The 17,924-nt window shown below is 38.9% G+C and overlaps 2 protein-coding genes across 3 annotated transcripts; one reads left to right on the plus strand and one right to left on the minus strand.

Annotated features, from left to right (window-relative positions):
- Positions 1-232: 232 nt before the first annotated feature.
- Positions 233-8,155, plus strand: TRAPPC6B (trafficking protein particle complex subunit 6B). 2 transcript variants are annotated; one of them, XM_026120445.2, is made up of 7 exons: positions 233-946; positions 1,041-1,108; positions 2,108-2,225; positions 3,749-3,832; positions 5,132-5,225; positions 5,906-5,954; positions 6,634-8,155. In XM_026120445.2, exons 1-6 carry the CDS (start codon positions 866-868, stop codon positions 5,935-5,937), a joined length of 477 nt encoding a protein of 158 aa, XP_025976230.1. In that variant the 5' UTR covers positions 233-865; the 3' UTR covers positions 5,938-5,954; positions 6,634-8,155. The 2 variants fall into 2 exon arrangements, with proteins under 2 accessions (XP_025976230.1, XP_025976231.1); XM_026120446.2 differs by lacking the exon at positions 1,041-1,108 and having other exon boundaries at positions 5,906-8,155.
- A 250-nt stretch (positions 8,156-8,405) lies between these two features.
- On the minus strand, positions 8,406-16,547 carry GEMIN2 (gem nuclear organelle associated protein 2). The gene is made up of 10 exons (XM_026120443.2): positions 16,315-16,547; positions 15,585-15,669; positions 14,255-14,344; positions 12,545-12,604; positions 12,269-12,379; positions 11,652-11,696; positions 10,938-11,006; positions 9,500-9,610; positions 9,222-9,280; positions 8,406-8,884 (listed from the first exon to the last, which is right to left on the minus strand). Exons 1-10 carry the CDS (start codon positions 16,434-16,436, stop codon positions 8,845-8,847), a joined length of 792 nt encoding a protein of 263 aa, XP_025976228.1. The 5' UTR covers positions 16,437-16,547; the 3' UTR covers positions 8,406-8,844.
- Positions 16,548-17,924: the final 1,377 nt, after the last annotated feature.

Here is a 17,924-nt window from a genome sequence, read left to right on the forward strand (position 1 = left end):
AATCAGAAAGCCACTTCGAGGGCGCTCGTCCTCACCCACCCAGGACTCGCCCTATTTTCCCACTCTCTGAGAGGTTTCCTGGAGGTAGAAAAAGCCGCGCGCACCGGACTCGGACAGGGGCCAATCACCTCTCCGCTACAGAGCTCTGCCGTGCCAGAGGAGCCAATGGGCGGGGGCGTTACTGAGGGCCGCCGCGCAGTGGCGCGTTGCCAAGTCACGCCGAGTCCTCGGCGGGGGCGGCCCCGGCTGTCGGGAGGGCGCCCGGGCCCGGCGCCGACTGCGGCCCCAGGGGCTGCCCGCGCTGCGGAGGCGCCCCTAGGCCCGCTTCTGTGCTCGTGCTTTCGTCCCGCGGTCCGAAGTTTTGTAGTGGGAGCGTAACCAATCAGTTCTCCATTTAATGGCTTTAAAATTCCGTTTGGGCTGACTTGTTTTTGTTGCTCCTCGACACCTACGGTGACTTTTTTTGCCCCCTTCCCCCTTTTTAATGAAAGGCCTCTTGTACGGTCAGTAGAGGCGTCATTTTTGTTGAGGGGCTGCTGGTTTAAATCCAAGAGCTTAGCCCGTTACCCATTTTACGGTGACAGGAAACAGAAAATGAATGAAAAGCTAACGTTTCGAGGGCAATACAAATCGACTGATCTCTTCCGTCTCGTTTTCAGCCCCTCACAGTAATCAAGGCTGGGAACACGGCGGGGGCGTACCAAGCGCAGCAGCAAGGCCCCTTCCTTCATGACAGCCCCGTGACCCAGCCTTCGCCCCCTTCACGAAACTTGCTCCCGCAGTCCCGCTTTTCTCGCGGCCGGAAGGGGCGGTGGCGGCGGGCTGCCGTTACGGCGGGGCGGGGCCGCCTCGCGGCGGCGCGGAGATGGCGGATGAGGCGCTCTTCCTGCTGCTGCACAGCGAGATGGTGGCGGGGCTGTACCGAGCCGCTGAGCAGGGCGAAGGGGTGAGTGGGGACGACCCCGCCGCGAGGGCCGCCCGGCGGTAGCGGCCAGGGCCGGCCCCGGGGCTGAGGCGGCGGTTGCTCTCGTGTCTTCCAGGAGAACGGCCGGTGCATCACCAAGCTGGAGAATATGGGCTTCCGCGTGGGGCAGGGGCTCATAGAGAGGTGAGTGCCGCGGCGCCCGGCCGGCGGCGGCCTGCACTGTTGCGCCTGCCCCCTCCACTCTGTCCCGGGGTCCCCCGGCCTCCCCGCCCCGCTGAGGCGGGAGCTGGAGTGCCACGGGACAAGCTCGGAGTACGTATGTCCCCAGCGCTCGCTTTCCTAAAAACTGAGTCAAGCAGAGTACATGGCTACTCGTAATGCTTACAAACCTTTTAAATTGCGCTCCTTGTTTGCAGACCTGGTACGTCTGTTTCATGTCCCCTACTTCTTGTATGCCTCATGATTTTATTTTCTCTGGTAGTTACCTTTCTAATTTATGTCTCAAATAAAATTATATGCCTGGCTGCTCCTGGATTTCCCTTTTTCTAAAGCACTCCCAGTCCTTGCAGCTCTGTGACTGAGCATGTTATCTCTGTGACTCCTTTGGGGATGTGCTGCGACTTGCTGAACATCCAACTTTAGTGCCCCCATTTTGGGGTCGTGGAGGGAGAATCACGAGTTTCTGAAGTCTTGTTTTCATTCAATAAAGCAACGCTTTACTGCTAGGTAAAGCCTATTTAGGAGGATAAAGGGAGAGAATTCTGAAGTAAGCAAGGCAAAGAGGTCCCTTTCTAGGAGGTTGGAAAAAGTATCAGGCGTTTGTTACTGTGCATTAGTGCTTTTTCCCATATTTGAAGGAGTCCTGAGCTATAGTAAATGTATTAGCTTTGTGTTTCTCTTTTATTTAGACAATTAGTTGAGGATAAAACTGAGTGCTTTGCATCTTTCTGTATTTCACCCATCTTTAATAATCATAAAATTCAAAGCCACTCACTCTGTTATACTGTTGCAGATATTAAGATAAGACTGTGTTGCTCTTAAGTTATAATACATTATGAAAGCTGAGTGATGCTAAAATGACACTACACAACAGTCCATTCATTTTTGAATTTTCTTTTTCTACTTAATCAGTCAGATTGTTGTGCGCCTTCATTATTAATGTATTTCCCATTTATCTCCTAGGTTTACAAAAGATACTGCCAGGTTCAAGGATGAATTAGATATTATGAAGTTCATTTGCAAAGACTTTTGGACAACTGTATTCAAAAAACAAATAGATAATCTCAGGACTAATCATCAGGTACTAATGCTGTAGGATAAGATTTAACTTATAAAACTAGTAACACCATTTTGCGGTATCAGTACATTTTTGGTTTCTCTTGGTTTCAAGTTAATAAGAAACCCAGAATGTTCTTTATATATTTTCTTTAAAAGCAGTGATTTAAAGGTTCATTTTAGCATATAGTTTTGGAATACAACTTGTTAATGCTCATTTATGATGTTTTATAGTCATCCTCTTTGAAAAGACTAAATGTTTTCAATTTTATAAGCAGTCTGTTGTACAGCTAAACAAACTGAAGTGCATGGGATAGTAATAATTACAGTTGATCAGCACTTGTATAGCAACTTTTTTTGTGTATCTCACGATATGTTTTTGTAGAAAACTAATAGAGAAAGTGATGTGGCTATCTTAACACCTATTTAAATAGAATGGCTTCCTTGAAGTCACTTTTGCTTTTGAAGAATACTTACAGTTTTCAGCATTTGAAATGCTTAATTGCACTCTATCGAACATACTTGTATGTGAGATTGCTGAAAAACTTCCCTTCAGATTTGCATCTTGGTGGTATTTCATTGTATCTATGTCCTTACCATATCAGCAGTCACAGTTCTTAAAGCAAGATCAAAATAATTTAAGGAGTTATTTTACTAGAATCAGAAATCCTTCTCCTTTTAATTAACTTGATTTTCTTATGGCTGTCTTCCTGCTGTACCAAAGTAAGGACAAGAAAATTTTTACAAGGATCGTGCCAAATAATTAGATTTGATTTTTCAGTGGACTGTTTACCAAGCAATAACTTAAAGAAATAATAATAAAGTTAGAAATCTTTTTTGAATAAAAAGAAAATTGTAATATTCAGCCTAAATCTCAGTTGTGTATGCAGCCTTAACTTCATTTCAAGGATTATGAAGTTTTAAAATAGCACAGTCATTGTCAAAGAATAAACAAAATCAGGTTTAAATTAAGCTATGCTGTCTTCATACTTCATTTATTAAAATAAATATTATAATGTACCACAAAATTTTAATGTTGAAAGCACTAGACATTTTTTAATTTGATTGTCTTCTGAGTGTTGTTGCCCGTATCTTCTGCTAAAGAATGTATAGGCTTCATTGAACTTGAGAATAAGAATAGTGAATTGCATACCCAAATGAAGATTAAAATCTAAATGTAAAGGTCAGCATGTACTTTATAAATTAACAAAGACAGTCTGTCTAATACGGAGGTATTGTTTCTGAGCGCTGACAGGACGCTTCCAAGAAAAATATAAATAAAGGTTTTTAGGATTAGCTGATGTAAGGTCATATTTTTATTTACAGGTCTTGGTGTAAATTTGCAATTCAAGTATCTTTTCTTTGGTATTTCATATAAGTAAATGATGCAAATTAGATCACATTATGTCTTAATGTAACATTTCTTTTTTCAGCTCGAAGATGGTTATATTGTATCTACAGATAAACTAATCCCTTCCCACAGAATGTTGAGTAAATGTTACTGGACATGCTACTAAAAAGTCTTTTTTTTTTTTTTTTTTTTAATAGGGTATTTATGTACTTCAAGACAATAAATTTCGGCTCTTGACGCAAATGTCTGCAGGAAAGCAGTATTTAGAACATGCACCAAAGGTACCCTTCATATTTATTCTGCTGAACTACCAGTCTGATTTGCATTATCATGATCTATTGGTATTAACTTTAAATTTTGGAATTGATTGGAAACAAACTCTCCAAAAAGGCAACTAAAATTTAATCTCCAGTAAAAATGGTTTTAAAAATATAGCTTGTTTCAGGACAGTGGATTTGATGTATGACTCAAGAAACAACTGTGACTTTGAAACTTACGGGTGTCATGTTTGAGTTACTAACTGGTAAGAGCCGGTCTGACAGCAAGTGGAAAATAGCTGAGCTGATGTTCATACTTTGTGTGCAGTTAAGGAAGAAAACACTGCCGCTATCACAAATTCTTTCTCATGCTTTCACGCTGCTTTCAGATGGCTTTCTCAAAATTTCCAAGAGAAATTTGGAAGGCACTTAATTATGCAGAACAAACTTTTGAGATGGTATGAACATTCAAAGCAATCTTCCACCGATGAAGAATAGCTTTGTTTATGAGTTATGCTTAGTTAGCATAACAGCTGAGTAAAATAAAATCAGTGCCTTCACAGAACCTCTGAGCAGGAGCTTTGGTTGAAATAGATATAAGAAATGGGGCACTCAGTTTGATTATTATTTTTTTAATTCTTGCTCTCTTAGATTTAGCCATCACAGTTGCACGCCATTATCCTTGGGGTTTTTTTTATATATGACATGAGATATTTCTTCTGTTTTGCACCATATATTGTAAATAGATTTGCAGATCTTTAGTTCTTGTATTCTAAGGAGATGAGACCTGTGCAGTAATACAGTCTTGGACTGTTTCCTTCAGTGACTTTAATACCTGTTGCTAATTTTAGTCAAGTTTTAGGGGTAACTGTCTTAAAGATACTAAATTCCTACGAGTCTAATGACAATAGATAGAAAGAAGAGACTCAAGATAGTGCTTCTACCAATGGAAACCTGCATTGTGAGCTCCACTGTACTAAATATCAAAGCTTCTGTCTACGAGAGATGCTTTTAATCCCCTAAATGTTGGGAAAGCTTGATCAGAGTTTACACCTTAGTAGATATGGGGTATCTACTGACACCATGACACATGACCCAAAATCCCCTGTATTTCATAATTTCTACTAGTCATACAACTACTTGTTTTGAAGACTAACATCACTTTTGAGCAAATAATTGGAGTCCTGCTAATGCTTCTCAAATTTGAAGTTACTCCCAAGTTTTATGTTGTATAAGTGTTAAGTATTGTTTTTAAGCACTTAGTCTCAAAATTCTGCAACAAGCTTGACCCTTGAGATATATTTAAAGTGTAACTTTGTTTAGTATCTAGCATTTACCTGTGGACTAATCAGAGGAGGCCTATCCAATTTGGGAATAAAGAGCATTGTAACAGCTGAAGTTTCCACAATGCCTGCATGTAAGTAGTACTCAGAGTATTCAGTTGTTAGCTCACTTAATAACTTTCCTCACCTACTTCATCACTGTATAAGCGTTTATCAAAGTGGGATGAGTTTGAAGCTTTCGGTCCAAAGGGGCCTATATGAACTTCAGGGCATGGCTTGACACTAAATGCTTTACTGCTGAGAAAATACTTGTATAGGGGGAACCTCCATAATACTAAGTGGAAAGCAAAACTAAAAAGTTGTATTTACATTTGGAAGCATCAGATACCTAAAAATGTAAAAGTAGAAGGCTACTTGCACAAGCGAAGATTAAAAGCAACTAGGTATGCAACTAGGTGAAGTCCATTGTAACTACCCAAGTTGATTAAGATGGATTTAAAAATTTCCACAGGCTTTGCACAAATTTTGAATTAAGTTGATAAAATTGCTTTAATGTGGGACATGGATCAACTTAAAAAAAGCTATTCAGTTCAAGTTAAAATTTAACATTTAAACTTATGTCTAGATTTTTCAGTATTAAACTGTAAGACAGCAATATGTCTAGATTTTTCAGTATTAAACTGTAAGACAGCAATGTTCCGTGTGTGCGTGTTTTTTTTTTTTTTTTTTTTAACGAAACAATTACAAAGAAATCATTACTTTGAAAAATAATTCTAATCCTGATTCTTTAATTGACTTTGCTTTTTCTTCGCAGGTAAATTTCAGGTGATGATACAGAAGATGTAGAACACTTTCAAATCTGGGTATCTACCTTAATCCTTTGTGTGTATAACCTCAGTATTTTGGTTTTGCTTTTTTTGTTTAGCTTGTAAGTTATAGCAGGTTGCAGCAAAATTCCTACACTATATATAATAAATGTTCATCAAAGTAACACTATTTTCACCTCTTGGTATGAAATTAATTTTATACCAAGGTATTAATGTCCATTACAGTAAAAACTGTCAGCTCAAAGATTTCAACAAAAGATGTGAATTGCCAAAACAGCACATATGGAAGACCAGAGGCACATTTTAAGAACTGAGCAAAAGATTGACCAAGACTAAACTGGAGTAAAAAACCTAATGTCTTGTGGCACCTAACATGAACGCCAAACTGCTGCCTTTCCCTGTCGGCTCCAAACTGTAAGGCAGCAATTGCTCTGCATTATTCTGAAGAAGCCATCATCACATGAACTGGCAGCTTTCACTTATGGTGTTCAGCGGAGGCTTAGTTCCTCGGTTATGGGAATGATAACTGGGCAGTAGAAAAGAGAAGGCTTTTCTATATAGTTAAACAATATCTCCTGCCTCCTTAAAATTCATAGCTGTTCCTTTTGCTTCAGAATTTTCCAGCTAAGGTCATCTGCTACTGGACAAAGAAGGAAATTTGTTTTAGCTTGTTGTGTATAATGTCAATATTAACATAATTGTTTTTGATTGCTAGCTACATCTCACTTCTGTAATGAGTATCAGCAGGAAGATGGTTAGGCCTGCAAGGAGCTGTAAAGGCATCACCAAGGCTCTGAGGACATTGGGGTTTGCTAAGTACTTCTTGTTACAAGATTTGCATAGCAATACATATCTTGCTCTAGGTAAGCATGAGAACATCTTGTTTAAACTACTTTTAATGAATTTTGCTTGAGACTTTTCTGTTCACAGTTCAGGCTTTATAGTTTTGAAATGAATCATGGTAGAAACTGATGGTATTACTGAGTCTTACTGTCCTTACTCAGAAGTGTAAGAATGCCTTGTCTTGTGGTAGTGATTCAGTTTGGTGCTACTTTAAGAACAGCAAATACAGGCTAAATAGAAAAACTAACACTTCATAATACCACTTTTGTCTGCTATAACTGTCTGTGTTGGAAGAAGTATATGTTTTTTAGTTGCATGGTGGGCAAGAACAGCAGAAACTATTCTTCCCTAAACTCTAGGGAGGTTGGAAGGCTGTTATAAGCTGGCAAGCTAAAGCTTATAAATGTGATAACCAGGGGATTATAATTGAACTTAAGATGTGACCAAGTTCTGATCTTTTCAGGTACTGTTAATGCCAGTTCAGATTCGTTCTAGCTGATCAGCTTAACAGTTTTGGGAAGCATCTAGAACAGAACTAAAAGAGCAGAATGCTATTCCACTGTGTACAGAGAGAAAAATAAGTACTGTGGTATGGTACTCAGTGAGGATCCAGCTGTTATGCTGATTAAAACACTTGGGTCTTACAATGGTATAAAGCTTACAGGAAAGTTGTATGTTTCATCTATCTGTAGATATGGATTCAATTTCTTAAATCAGAAATATGCATGATTCAGATTTGTTTGAAATTGTAGTTAGGGAATTGGCTGATACTCTTCCCGGGTGCATTTTATGGGTTTTTGTGTTACCACCTCATTCTGCTTCTAACATGCTGGAAATGCTGCTGAAGAGGCTAGAGTTAACTTGCCCTGTGTGTCAAATGGATAGACATTTTGATGGCACATCTTACACATCTGCAACATGTGGTGGACAGCTGTTAGCAACAAGACTGAATTGTCATTTGCATCTCTCTAGAATTAAGACTCAAGTAGGTATAATAATTCACCCTCATTTTGCACTTGACTGTTAAAAGTACTATTCCAGATGCAAAAGTGCCAGTAACTTTAAGACACTTCAAAGGTTTATTGATAACTGATTGTACTTTAAAGAAAAAAAAAATTTAAACAATAGTGAGGGACTTAATTGAAGCTTACTACTTGTTTACTGGGAAAATACTGTATGTCAGTTTGCTGCATCAGCAGAATTTATTGTTCCTTTAGCTTTTTAGTTGTTGAATATAATGAGAACCACAGGAACCACAAAGCAGATACTGATAGTTGTGTGGAAGCATTCCATGTTAAATATATGAAGTCAAATAAGTGAGGTAATGTATTTGTCAAGACACCATACAGAAAGTAAACTTGTTCCTTCTATTTAATAAAAGCCTCTATTAAAGAGCACTGGATACAGCTGTGTTACTTTCACAGGTTTCTGCATTAATTTATTAAGAAATAATGAGTTATTATCCAGGAAGTCTTAACACCAGTTCCTTTTACGTTTTACTAAATTATTTCAGTAACTCAGTAGGTACAGCTGAACTGCTTAACAGTGCTTAAACTCAGAAAGTGAAGCTGAAAAATCACTGCTGTGTAGTCCTCTATAATAGGCAGTTGTAAAATACTATGAAGAATCAGAAAAATGAAGATGTTTAAGAACACTCTTTAAAAGATATTTTATTGCTTAAAAAAAGCTTTGAACAGCTGAGTCTTACAGCACAATCATTTGTGATTTACGTTCACTTTAAACTTAGACTAAAAGTCTTTGCCTGATGGCAGTGCCCATGGGTTTACTGATTGTAGAAATTTCTAACAAAGAGCATAGTCTACAGAGATGGTAGCTTGTGAGATGACGGCAGACACTTTGACCACTTTCAGATCATGATGGTTTTGGAGGGACTGGTAACTTCTTGCAAAAGGTCAGCTAAAAATCAGCTTATTCATATAGCTGTCCCAAATGCATTATCATGAGGATGTTCTGAAGGGGTTGTGTAGTACTTCAGCTCTGAACTGTGCAGCATCTTGCTGTTAACCCTGATAATGCTGTTTGTACTATGGCAAGACAAAACATACGGTGTTCTCAAAACAATCTAGGAGGGCTCATCAGCCAAATCACGTTGATCGAAGTACCTAGTGGAGAGAAGTGGAATATGGTAAGAATCCTTTAATGAAATATTCTCTTTACTTTCCCTTGAGTTGTCAGTATACTTGCTTTCAAGCTCTTATTTTAGAGGAATTTTTTCATATTTATACCTCCTATAGTTCAGAGGGCTCATTTGAGGAAACTGATGAGTTTAGTTTACTCTTAGGTTTATCTTAAGTCCTTTTTTAGCTTAGTTTATTTGGTACATTAACCCAGAGTACTCTCTGACTTTTTAAAATTGAGTTCTAAAAGAATCTCGGCTAGGACAAGGGTAATCATACATTTATTCTGAATATACTTTGTTTTAGATATAATTTGCATTACCTGCTAACTAAGCAGATCATCAAGTTCAAAGCTGATACTTGTTCTTCATTCTTGTTCTCCTGAAAGAGAAGTAAGTATCAGAACAGTTCTCATGCTACTTGTGTCCAAAAGGAAAAAAAGAACCAAACCCGTGTTATACTGCTTGTAGTGTAAGTAGCACTCTTCATGCTCTAGTACATGAAAAACTACTTACCAACACTTAAAGAACTGAAAAATCATTCTCCTAATAATTTGTTAAGTTGAACAAATCCTCTGCACAATGATAAATTAAACCTTACCTCTAGTACTCTGACTTCAGAGCATCGTCTCGCCAGTTGTCGAATAAGAGAATGTGCTTCAGGTAGCAAAGGTTTTTCAAGGCATGCCAACAGTGCATAAAGCCATCTACCCTGTGCAGATTTAATTAAAAAAACAATTTTTAATTATGGGTATTTCCTTGAAGTTTCATACAGCTCTTGTTATACAGAGCAGGACTAGAATGTAGATCTCAAAACCAAAATTGCATTTAAGTACTACTGTCAGAATTGAAGGGTTTAAAAGCCAAATTAGGTACTGATTAATTGAACTTTGTGTCTCTAGATAAGCTTCTTGTGAGAAGCACTTTGGGATTTCCTGATACTATTGTTTGAAATACTGGCAAAGCTACAAATTAATACAGCTTCCACTATTAAAGTCAGGATGAAGATTTACTTAGCAATATCTAAAAAACTGTTACTTAGCTATTAACTTTTAACTTTACAAACTGTGGAAAGCCGTTCTTAATACATTCTGTCTTTAAGTCAGATCTTTGTGCAGTTCACGCTGTCAGACCAGCTTTAAGTTAGTTCGATACCACTGTGAAAACATGTCTTTTTACTTTCTACTTGAGTGAAGTCTGTAGCTTTATAAACCTAACTTTTGCTACTAGCGTAAGTTACTACATTAGTTACAAGGTCTAATGCTTATACTGGGTTATGCTGTAGGAATAAACTAAGATTCAATATGCATGTGCTCTAATCACTAAGGAATCTGTCCTATAGAAAAGGACAGCATATGAAAGGTCTTTAAATGACTCAAAAATAGTGCAACGTTCTTTGGTATTATACAACTAATCTTGTATTACTCTTTTACTTTGTGGTACTGAATAAAAATGCATCTACCATGGTCTTTTGTAGATAACACCATTACATAGCTAGTTAGCATGGAGTTTTGCCATAACTACCCTAATGGGTCTCATCAATCAGAATTTCTTACTACACCAGACCTGTTACCACGTTAACACAGCTGAGGTCTCTGGTCAGTGCCGCACATGGAAAGATTGAACTTGTCTTTGCCTGCAGATTACCATGCATCTCCAAACTGAGAGGGAGATGTCAGCATACATAACTTGCAGCACTCTGACAGCTTAAACTGGTCTGAACCAGAGCTTCTCCAGTCTGATGCTTTTTGCTCCCCCGCACTGATGCTCATCTAACCTTGCAGATTGAGTTAGTGTGGGAAGCACCAGAAAGGATTTTTAACAGTAGCCAGTAAAACTGTATCTTTTGCAATTAACCTTCCAAAAAGTTCTATGAATACTCTTTCTAGTATCTAATCAAGTTTTGAAACTGACTGAATTACAGTACATGCATTTGGAAAACTCTTTAGAATCTAAAATAATTTCACAGCATATGATACACAATTTATCCCTTGCTTAGTGTGTTCACGTGCAAATAGCTAGAATAAATGGAGCATTACCAGTTCTGGAGTAAATTTCTTCTCTCCAAACCAGTTTATCAGGTATTCCAAGACACTGGTTACTGTTGCCTTCAAAAGAGGAACAGAAAGAGACTATGCAATACCTGCAAATACTTGCTTTGTTGTCCTTTTATCTAAATTATTTTATCATATAAAAAGCAAAGGTGACTTTTAAACATACATGTTATATATTTCTACTCCACTGTGAGGGCAAATTAAGTGTCAAAGCAGCAGTTCCTGGGAAGAACTGATGGCTAGATAGCTACAGATTAGGAAAGAGATTTATCAGATTGACTGTTTGTTTATGTATAAAACTAACTAGTGGGAAATATAATAGTGAAGAAAAGGTAAATCTTGCAATGTACGTAAAAAATCATGGTCAGACTGAAGGACACCAAAGGAGAAATCTTAAACATTGCCACATGTGTAATTGGACATTCAGCAGGAACTAAAAGATTAAAATAAGTGTTCTAAGAAGAAATTGCAAGAAGTAAATATTCTTATAACTAGTCATGGTAAGTGTTCATTGGTAAAGATGTCTGAACTTAAATGTGAGATAATGGTTAAGTTCTTTCCTTGTAAGCATGAATTGAATAGCAGTTATAATAAACAACTACCTCCTCTAACACAGAACAAAAGATTTCTGAAACAGATGTAACATGAGAAGTAATAATTTATGCAAAGATGCCATGCTATTGTAAGAAGTAGGCTTACCTGATTCATTCTGCTTACAATACTTAGCAAAGGAGGAAAACCCATCTGAAAAAAGTCAAGTTGGAAAATGCAGAGACTATCACCAACATACTTTTGTTCTGATTTAGAATTTGCTAATATTTTAATAGGATATTCAGGCATTTGTAGTGATTTTGAGTTTTGTTCTGAGTTTTATGTTCATTAAAAAATCTTCAAAGTTTAAGATAAGGTCAAGTTTAATATCAAAGAACTTTGTTTTACAAGTATTTGTTTAACAAGCATTCTTTAAAAAAAGAATTGAGTGAACAGCATGTTTTAGAATAGCATGTATGAAGGCAAGAACGACATTGCTACCATTCAACAAAACTCTACAGCAGACTATGCAAAAAGCCTGCTGTTCAGTTAGCAACTCAGTATTATGCTTTTGCTGATAACAGATTAGTGAACTCGCCAACTTTCTGACAGAAGAAATATAGACTTACTCTCTGCTTCACTCAGTTTCCACTTAAAAGGGAAAAAAATGGGACTTACGGTGCTCACCAGAAAGCCTACTTTCAATTCAGCAGAAAGTGGTAACAGATAGTAGGAGTTACTCATGAAAAATAGCAGCTGAAAATTAGATAAAGTCCTATACCCACCTTTATGTAATCAATTCCTAGATTTTCATTATCAGATAGTGTATCTATTTCAGAGTATAATCTTTCACCCAGGCAAAACTTTTTCCAGCCTTCTTCATCCTCCGATTTTGGCTGAAGTAAATAAAAATAAATGCAAATTGTGAAATATTGCTGTCTTAAGGACACTTAAGAACAGACTTGATGTTATTCACAAGTTGTTGCATTAAACTGTAAAGCAAGATTAACCACATAAATTTAACCACTGGAAAAAATGCAGAAGCATCGAGTTCTACTTACCATAGTAACATTGCTATCCAAATGTTGTGACCGCCAGTGATTTCTGTGCTTGTTCAGACTCTGAGGAATTAAAACAGTGCCTAATCATAATTTAGCTTTGCAGTTATTTTATCCTAGCCTAAATTGTTCTTAATCTCCAATTTGCTTTACTTGTGTTTCACAGCAACTAGGATGACATCCTTTGTAAAAACAATGCAAGTCTCTAAAAGTACATTTTATGATGATCTATAAATCAATGGAGGCCTGAGTAGCTAATAATTCCTATGCCTTTTAGTATAAATGTAGGTCCAACTTGCTTATGCTGGTTTGTTGGAAGTAATGTTAAAGCTGAAGGAATTTTTAAGTCTTAATACTTAAAGCTTTGAATTGAATTAATAAGCTTTAATAGTCTTACAGACTTTTCTTGGTATAATAAGCTTAAGAACAAAATAATTGAGTTAGTCCAAAAGCACATGTAAGGCCACTGCCATTTCCAACACTGGCCTACATCAGATACCTAAGGCAAGCCCTACTTTCCTGGTGTATTTCTTTTACCTGCTAGGGATCCTATATAAGGCACAAAGGGCCTTAATGGACAGTTTCCTGTATTGAGGTGTAAACCTTTGGTAATGGAAGGTTTTTTTTTTTTTTTTTTTTTTTTTTTTTGCTTATAATGCTGTAAATACCAGTAGCTGATATGCTTCTCTAGCATCATGTTTGAACAAGTGAATTTTGATGCTCTTTTTTTAGGATATTCTCATACTGCTCCATGTTAACTCTGGCACAGATGAGAGGACGGAATTAACGTGTATAAAAGAAATATCCGTACAATGATAGAAGTAAGTTTCTTCTACTAAAATCTTAGATTATGTCTACATAATAGACAATATGTATGTGATACCTTGTAGAAATAGGAGCTAGTTCAGTTACTGTTTGCAGTGTAGATGCAGTAGTACAGAGCTCCACCTTCACTGATTTACTTCCCTGCAAAACAGGGTAAATCAGCTCATGCAAAGTTCTGCTACAGCAGCTTCAGTGCAATTGATTATAATAGAGTTAATTCAGGTATTTCTGAAATGCGATACCAATGCACTGTAAACGTGCCTTCAGCAGTATTGGAGTTGTAAATGATCTTTACTTAGATCTTTATCATCTTTCGCATTTTACCCTGTTTGAACTGTGGATAGAGAGAGACTGTTCAATTCTCCATTTTAGTTCTCTTATTTAAAAGCAACCTATAAATGTAGTAGGAAAGATTTAAGTCTGTCCAAATGTCACAACCCTACAAATGTGTTTTACCAAATCAGTATTTCTCTCCATAACTGATCCGACCAGTGTCACCAGTATCCTAAACAGGCAGTGTATTCTACATATATGAATCTCATGGTGGGTTAGAATCCACCTTTTTTCAGTTATTGCTGAGTTCTAGGTTTTAGTATAACTGCATAATACCAGGATTTTTGTCCTCCCTCAACTACTCTACATCATTTAATCTAAATATAGCCAGATATTTTTGCTACAGTTGAATGAGAATTTTTTTTCTTTAACACACCTTTAACACAACTTTCTTGAGACAGTTTCATCAAAAGTTTTAAAAAGTTACCTACCAACATCTACTATAGAATATTAAAACTTTATGGTAGGAAGGATATAAGGTTGCCCCCCATAAAGCAAAGATGTGTTCTATCTAGACAGTGCCATTTGAAAACATCCCCCCACAGAATCTTGTACCTGACGAACAGCCGAGAAATTGGCCACTTGCTGCTGCTGCCACTTGAGAGTTGGAGAGTATCCTTCAGGAGCAGGCTGACATCCAGAAATCTAAGGAAACACTGGCAATAAAACTTCTTTTACATTATAATTATAAAAATAATCCTTAAGAGCAAGAGAATCAACAAATATTTACTATCAGGTAAAAATATAATTTAAATACTCCTTAGAAAAAGGTGATTTCAGGACCACATACAAGACTATGATTTAACAATTGGTTTAGGCAAAATTTGTCCTGTTTGACTCTTCTGATATGCAAATAAGAAGGAAAACTAAGTATTCAAAATATGATGTCAAAATAAGATTTTTATATTTAAGTATTATTTTTCTAGCAATTGTTCTGCCTTAATTTTCCTATTTATAAAAAGGAGAATGTTATTTCCTTATTTTGGTCAGATGCTATGAATCTGGAGAGTTCTATGTACTCAGATAATAAGATAAGCAAGATAGAGAGAAGACTGCAGAAATATCTTTTTGGAAATTAACTCTGAAAATTAAGTAGATGTAAACTTTCTAAGGATTAGTGTTAAAGAATTATTTTAAGAAAAGAATCTTTCTACAAATATTTAAGAATGTCACTACAAAGAGATGAGACAAATGAAAAGAATGGTTACAGGAGTGATATGGTCATATGTAAGAGCACGTTAAAAAAAAAAAGTTTTAGAAACTTCTCTTGAGCAGTCCAATGGTAAAATATCAGATCACACAGTTTCTGATATAGAAAGACAAGCTGTTGCTTGAACTACGTGGAAGTAGAGAAATTTAAAAAAACAAAAAACACACACACACCAGAGCATGTGACAACAGAAAAATCTGCTTGAGGAATAAGGAAAAAAATCCAGTAAAATACCCTACCAAAAAGGGAAGAAGTGGTGCTGGAATGTCATCTAACATTAGTAAAGCTTAGCTGTATTTATTACACTTACTATCTTTAATTGCCCTATATATATAAGTATATGTATGAGTATCTTTCTTCCAAAGCTTATACAGATTTTATGGGAAAATATTTATAAAACTTAATGCAATATTTAATTTCTCCAGGCAGTAAAATACTGCTGTATAGGAAACAGTAGGGATAATATCAATTTAAAACAATTATAAAAATTGCTGTTAGCCAGCAATTCAACAATTGTCTCTTCAAACCCAGAAGTCTCATTGAATTCTGTAGATGCTTTTAATATCTCACAATGCTACTGTTTTATTTAGGTCAACTATTCCAAAAAATTAATACAGAAATTTTAATATTAACATCTTTTCTCAAAACAATAGGTGCAACACCTCTCAAACGTACTGAAATGTTTACTGTCTGTTTCTTTCTCAATTTTTTGGGGTCTATTTGTGCCACAACCACATCTGGGCATCGAGCTGCTTCGATCCTACAAAACAAAAGCAAATGGTTATATTTGTCCCTGTATTGTGACAGGTGGTTATATATGCTAAATGTCTTTAAAATATGGCACCTGCACAAATTCTCAAGTGTGCTTAAAACCAAACCAAACCACTCACTGTCTATACCAGCAATTCTTGTGGAAGGCACAACTTGAGAATTTTAAATGTATCACAGGTTAAGTACTCTCAGTTTATAGACAATTACTCTAGCTTGCTTGAAGCGAGACAGATTATGCGCTGTTACTGATGTACACAGCTAAAAGATGCATCCTCCATCCTTCTGCAAGAAGCACCAGCGCGGAGCGCTGTAAATCCTGAAGACCAACGAGCCTGTCACGAACACGCAGTGCCAGGCTGCAGCGAGCAGCGGAGCGCGGAGGCCGTGCAGAATGCGCCTCGCAGAAGGAAAGACGCGATTTTACACCTCGCAGAGGTCGAGATCCTACCGCGGAGGAAGTGTCAGGGAGGTAACGTTTCTGGCTGCCTTCTGGCAGCGCCCCGCGCTACCGCCAGCTCTCCGCAAGGCACGGCAGCCCAGCGGCGGGCTCCCCCTCGGAAGCGCCCCCCGGCGGGACCCAGGCCCGCCGCGGCAGCTCGCGGCCACGGCCCTGCCCTGCCGCGCCGCCACTCACTGGACGCGCCGGAGGTACTCCTGGGGCGTCCTGGGAGGCACCGTGGGGTCGAAGTCCTCGGGCAGGTCGCAGTCACCCACGGGCAGCAGCCGCGGCATCAGCTCCTCCACGGCGGGCTCCATGGTCGCAGCCGCGTCAGCTCCTCCCCGTTCGCGGCGGCAGCAGCGCCCGCCCCGCCTCGCGCCGCCGGGGCTGCCGGGCCGGCACGCATGCGCACGGCTCGGAGGCGGCCCGCGGTGCGCGGGCAGCCGCGGACTGCTCTCGCGAGACTTGGGAGCCCGCGCCTGGCGGCGGCCGGGGGGGGCTTCTGATGTCCTCTCACTGGCTCCCGTCGCGGGCCGCGTGGGGCAGAGCGGTAGTAGCGCTAACGTGTTGTGGGAGAGACGCCACAAGTGTCACGGGCCCTCCTCTTCGCTTGGTTGTTTTGCGTTGATAAGGGGTGTTTTGGTGTTGCTATCTGAGGTGAAGAGAACATGGCAGTTGAAGGCTGAAGGCTGTGCGAGTGCTGAGCTGGGCAGCGGCCCGGGCTGGGAACAGCGAGGGGAGCACAAGGCAACTCTGCCCGAGAGCCCTGCGGGAAACAGCTGTGCCGGCTCCTGTCCCTCGAGCTGGGCCTATTTCTGTGCTGAATTGGTGTAGACCTTGAAACTGCTTTTAGCCTCTATGCCATCATTCCAACATACCTTAGTAATTGTAAGGGGTTCTTTAAAAATAAAAGTAATCTGTTAATCTCTATTCCACCAGTGCAAGGCAGTGATAATACTACTATTTTCTCTCTCCTTGAAGTTTTTGGAGACCTATGGTTGAAATTGGGTACATAAAAGTTAACTGCTAGTAATCAGCACAGTTCTCTTTCTGGAAGAGTCAATGCAGAAGTTTTTGTTGTTGCTGCATGGGTTATATATACATATTATCTGTTCTTGCCTATATATCTGTATGCTAGAGCACAATCAAAGTAGCATAAACACAAAGGTGTATTGCTTCTAAGTGCAAAACAAAGAAAAAGCAGAAGGATAATGCATTTAAATGGTGCATTATCAAATGCCTGTTATTGTTCGAAAAGCGGATGCATTGCAATAAGCCAATAATTACACACTCAGGAGAGACATTTGTTTGTTTATTTCAGAGTTGCGCAAGCCTGGGTGCTCGGTGGTTTCCCACAAAACGAGCACCCCCCCCCCAACTTTTCAAGTAGCATTTATACAAACAAAGTGCCAGATTTGCGACTTTCCCTTTTACACTGATTGGTTAGTGATTTCTTCATTCCCTGGGTCCCACCCCTGTCTCTCAAGGTCCTGATCAATTAACACTGCCCCAGCTAGGTCAGTAGATGTTATCTCCCAAGGTCCTGACGAAGAGGACATAATCCAGACCCCTTAATTAACACTGTTTCAACAGTGAGAGGAGGCTTTGCTTCCCAAGGTCCTGGCGCCCAAGCAGGCCTTATTTCAAAGCCTTGACATCCTCCCTTTCAGAGAGTGGGGCACAGGAATGCAGACTGCTTGTAACTCCCTTATCTTTCCAGCCTGCACCAGCTCTGGGGCCCTTTCTTACCGAACTAGGAGTGCGGCCTAAGGCTTCAGCAAATTTAGCTACTCATGCTAAGCAAG

This window comes from Dromaius novaehollandiae, chromosome 5 (genome assembly GCF_036370855.1).
Source record: "Dromaius novaehollandiae isolate bDroNov1 chromosome 5, bDroNov1.hap1, whole genome shotgun sequence".
Lineage (NCBI taxonomy): Eukaryota > Metazoa > Chordata > Aves > Casuariiformes > Dromaiidae > Dromaius > Dromaius novaehollandiae.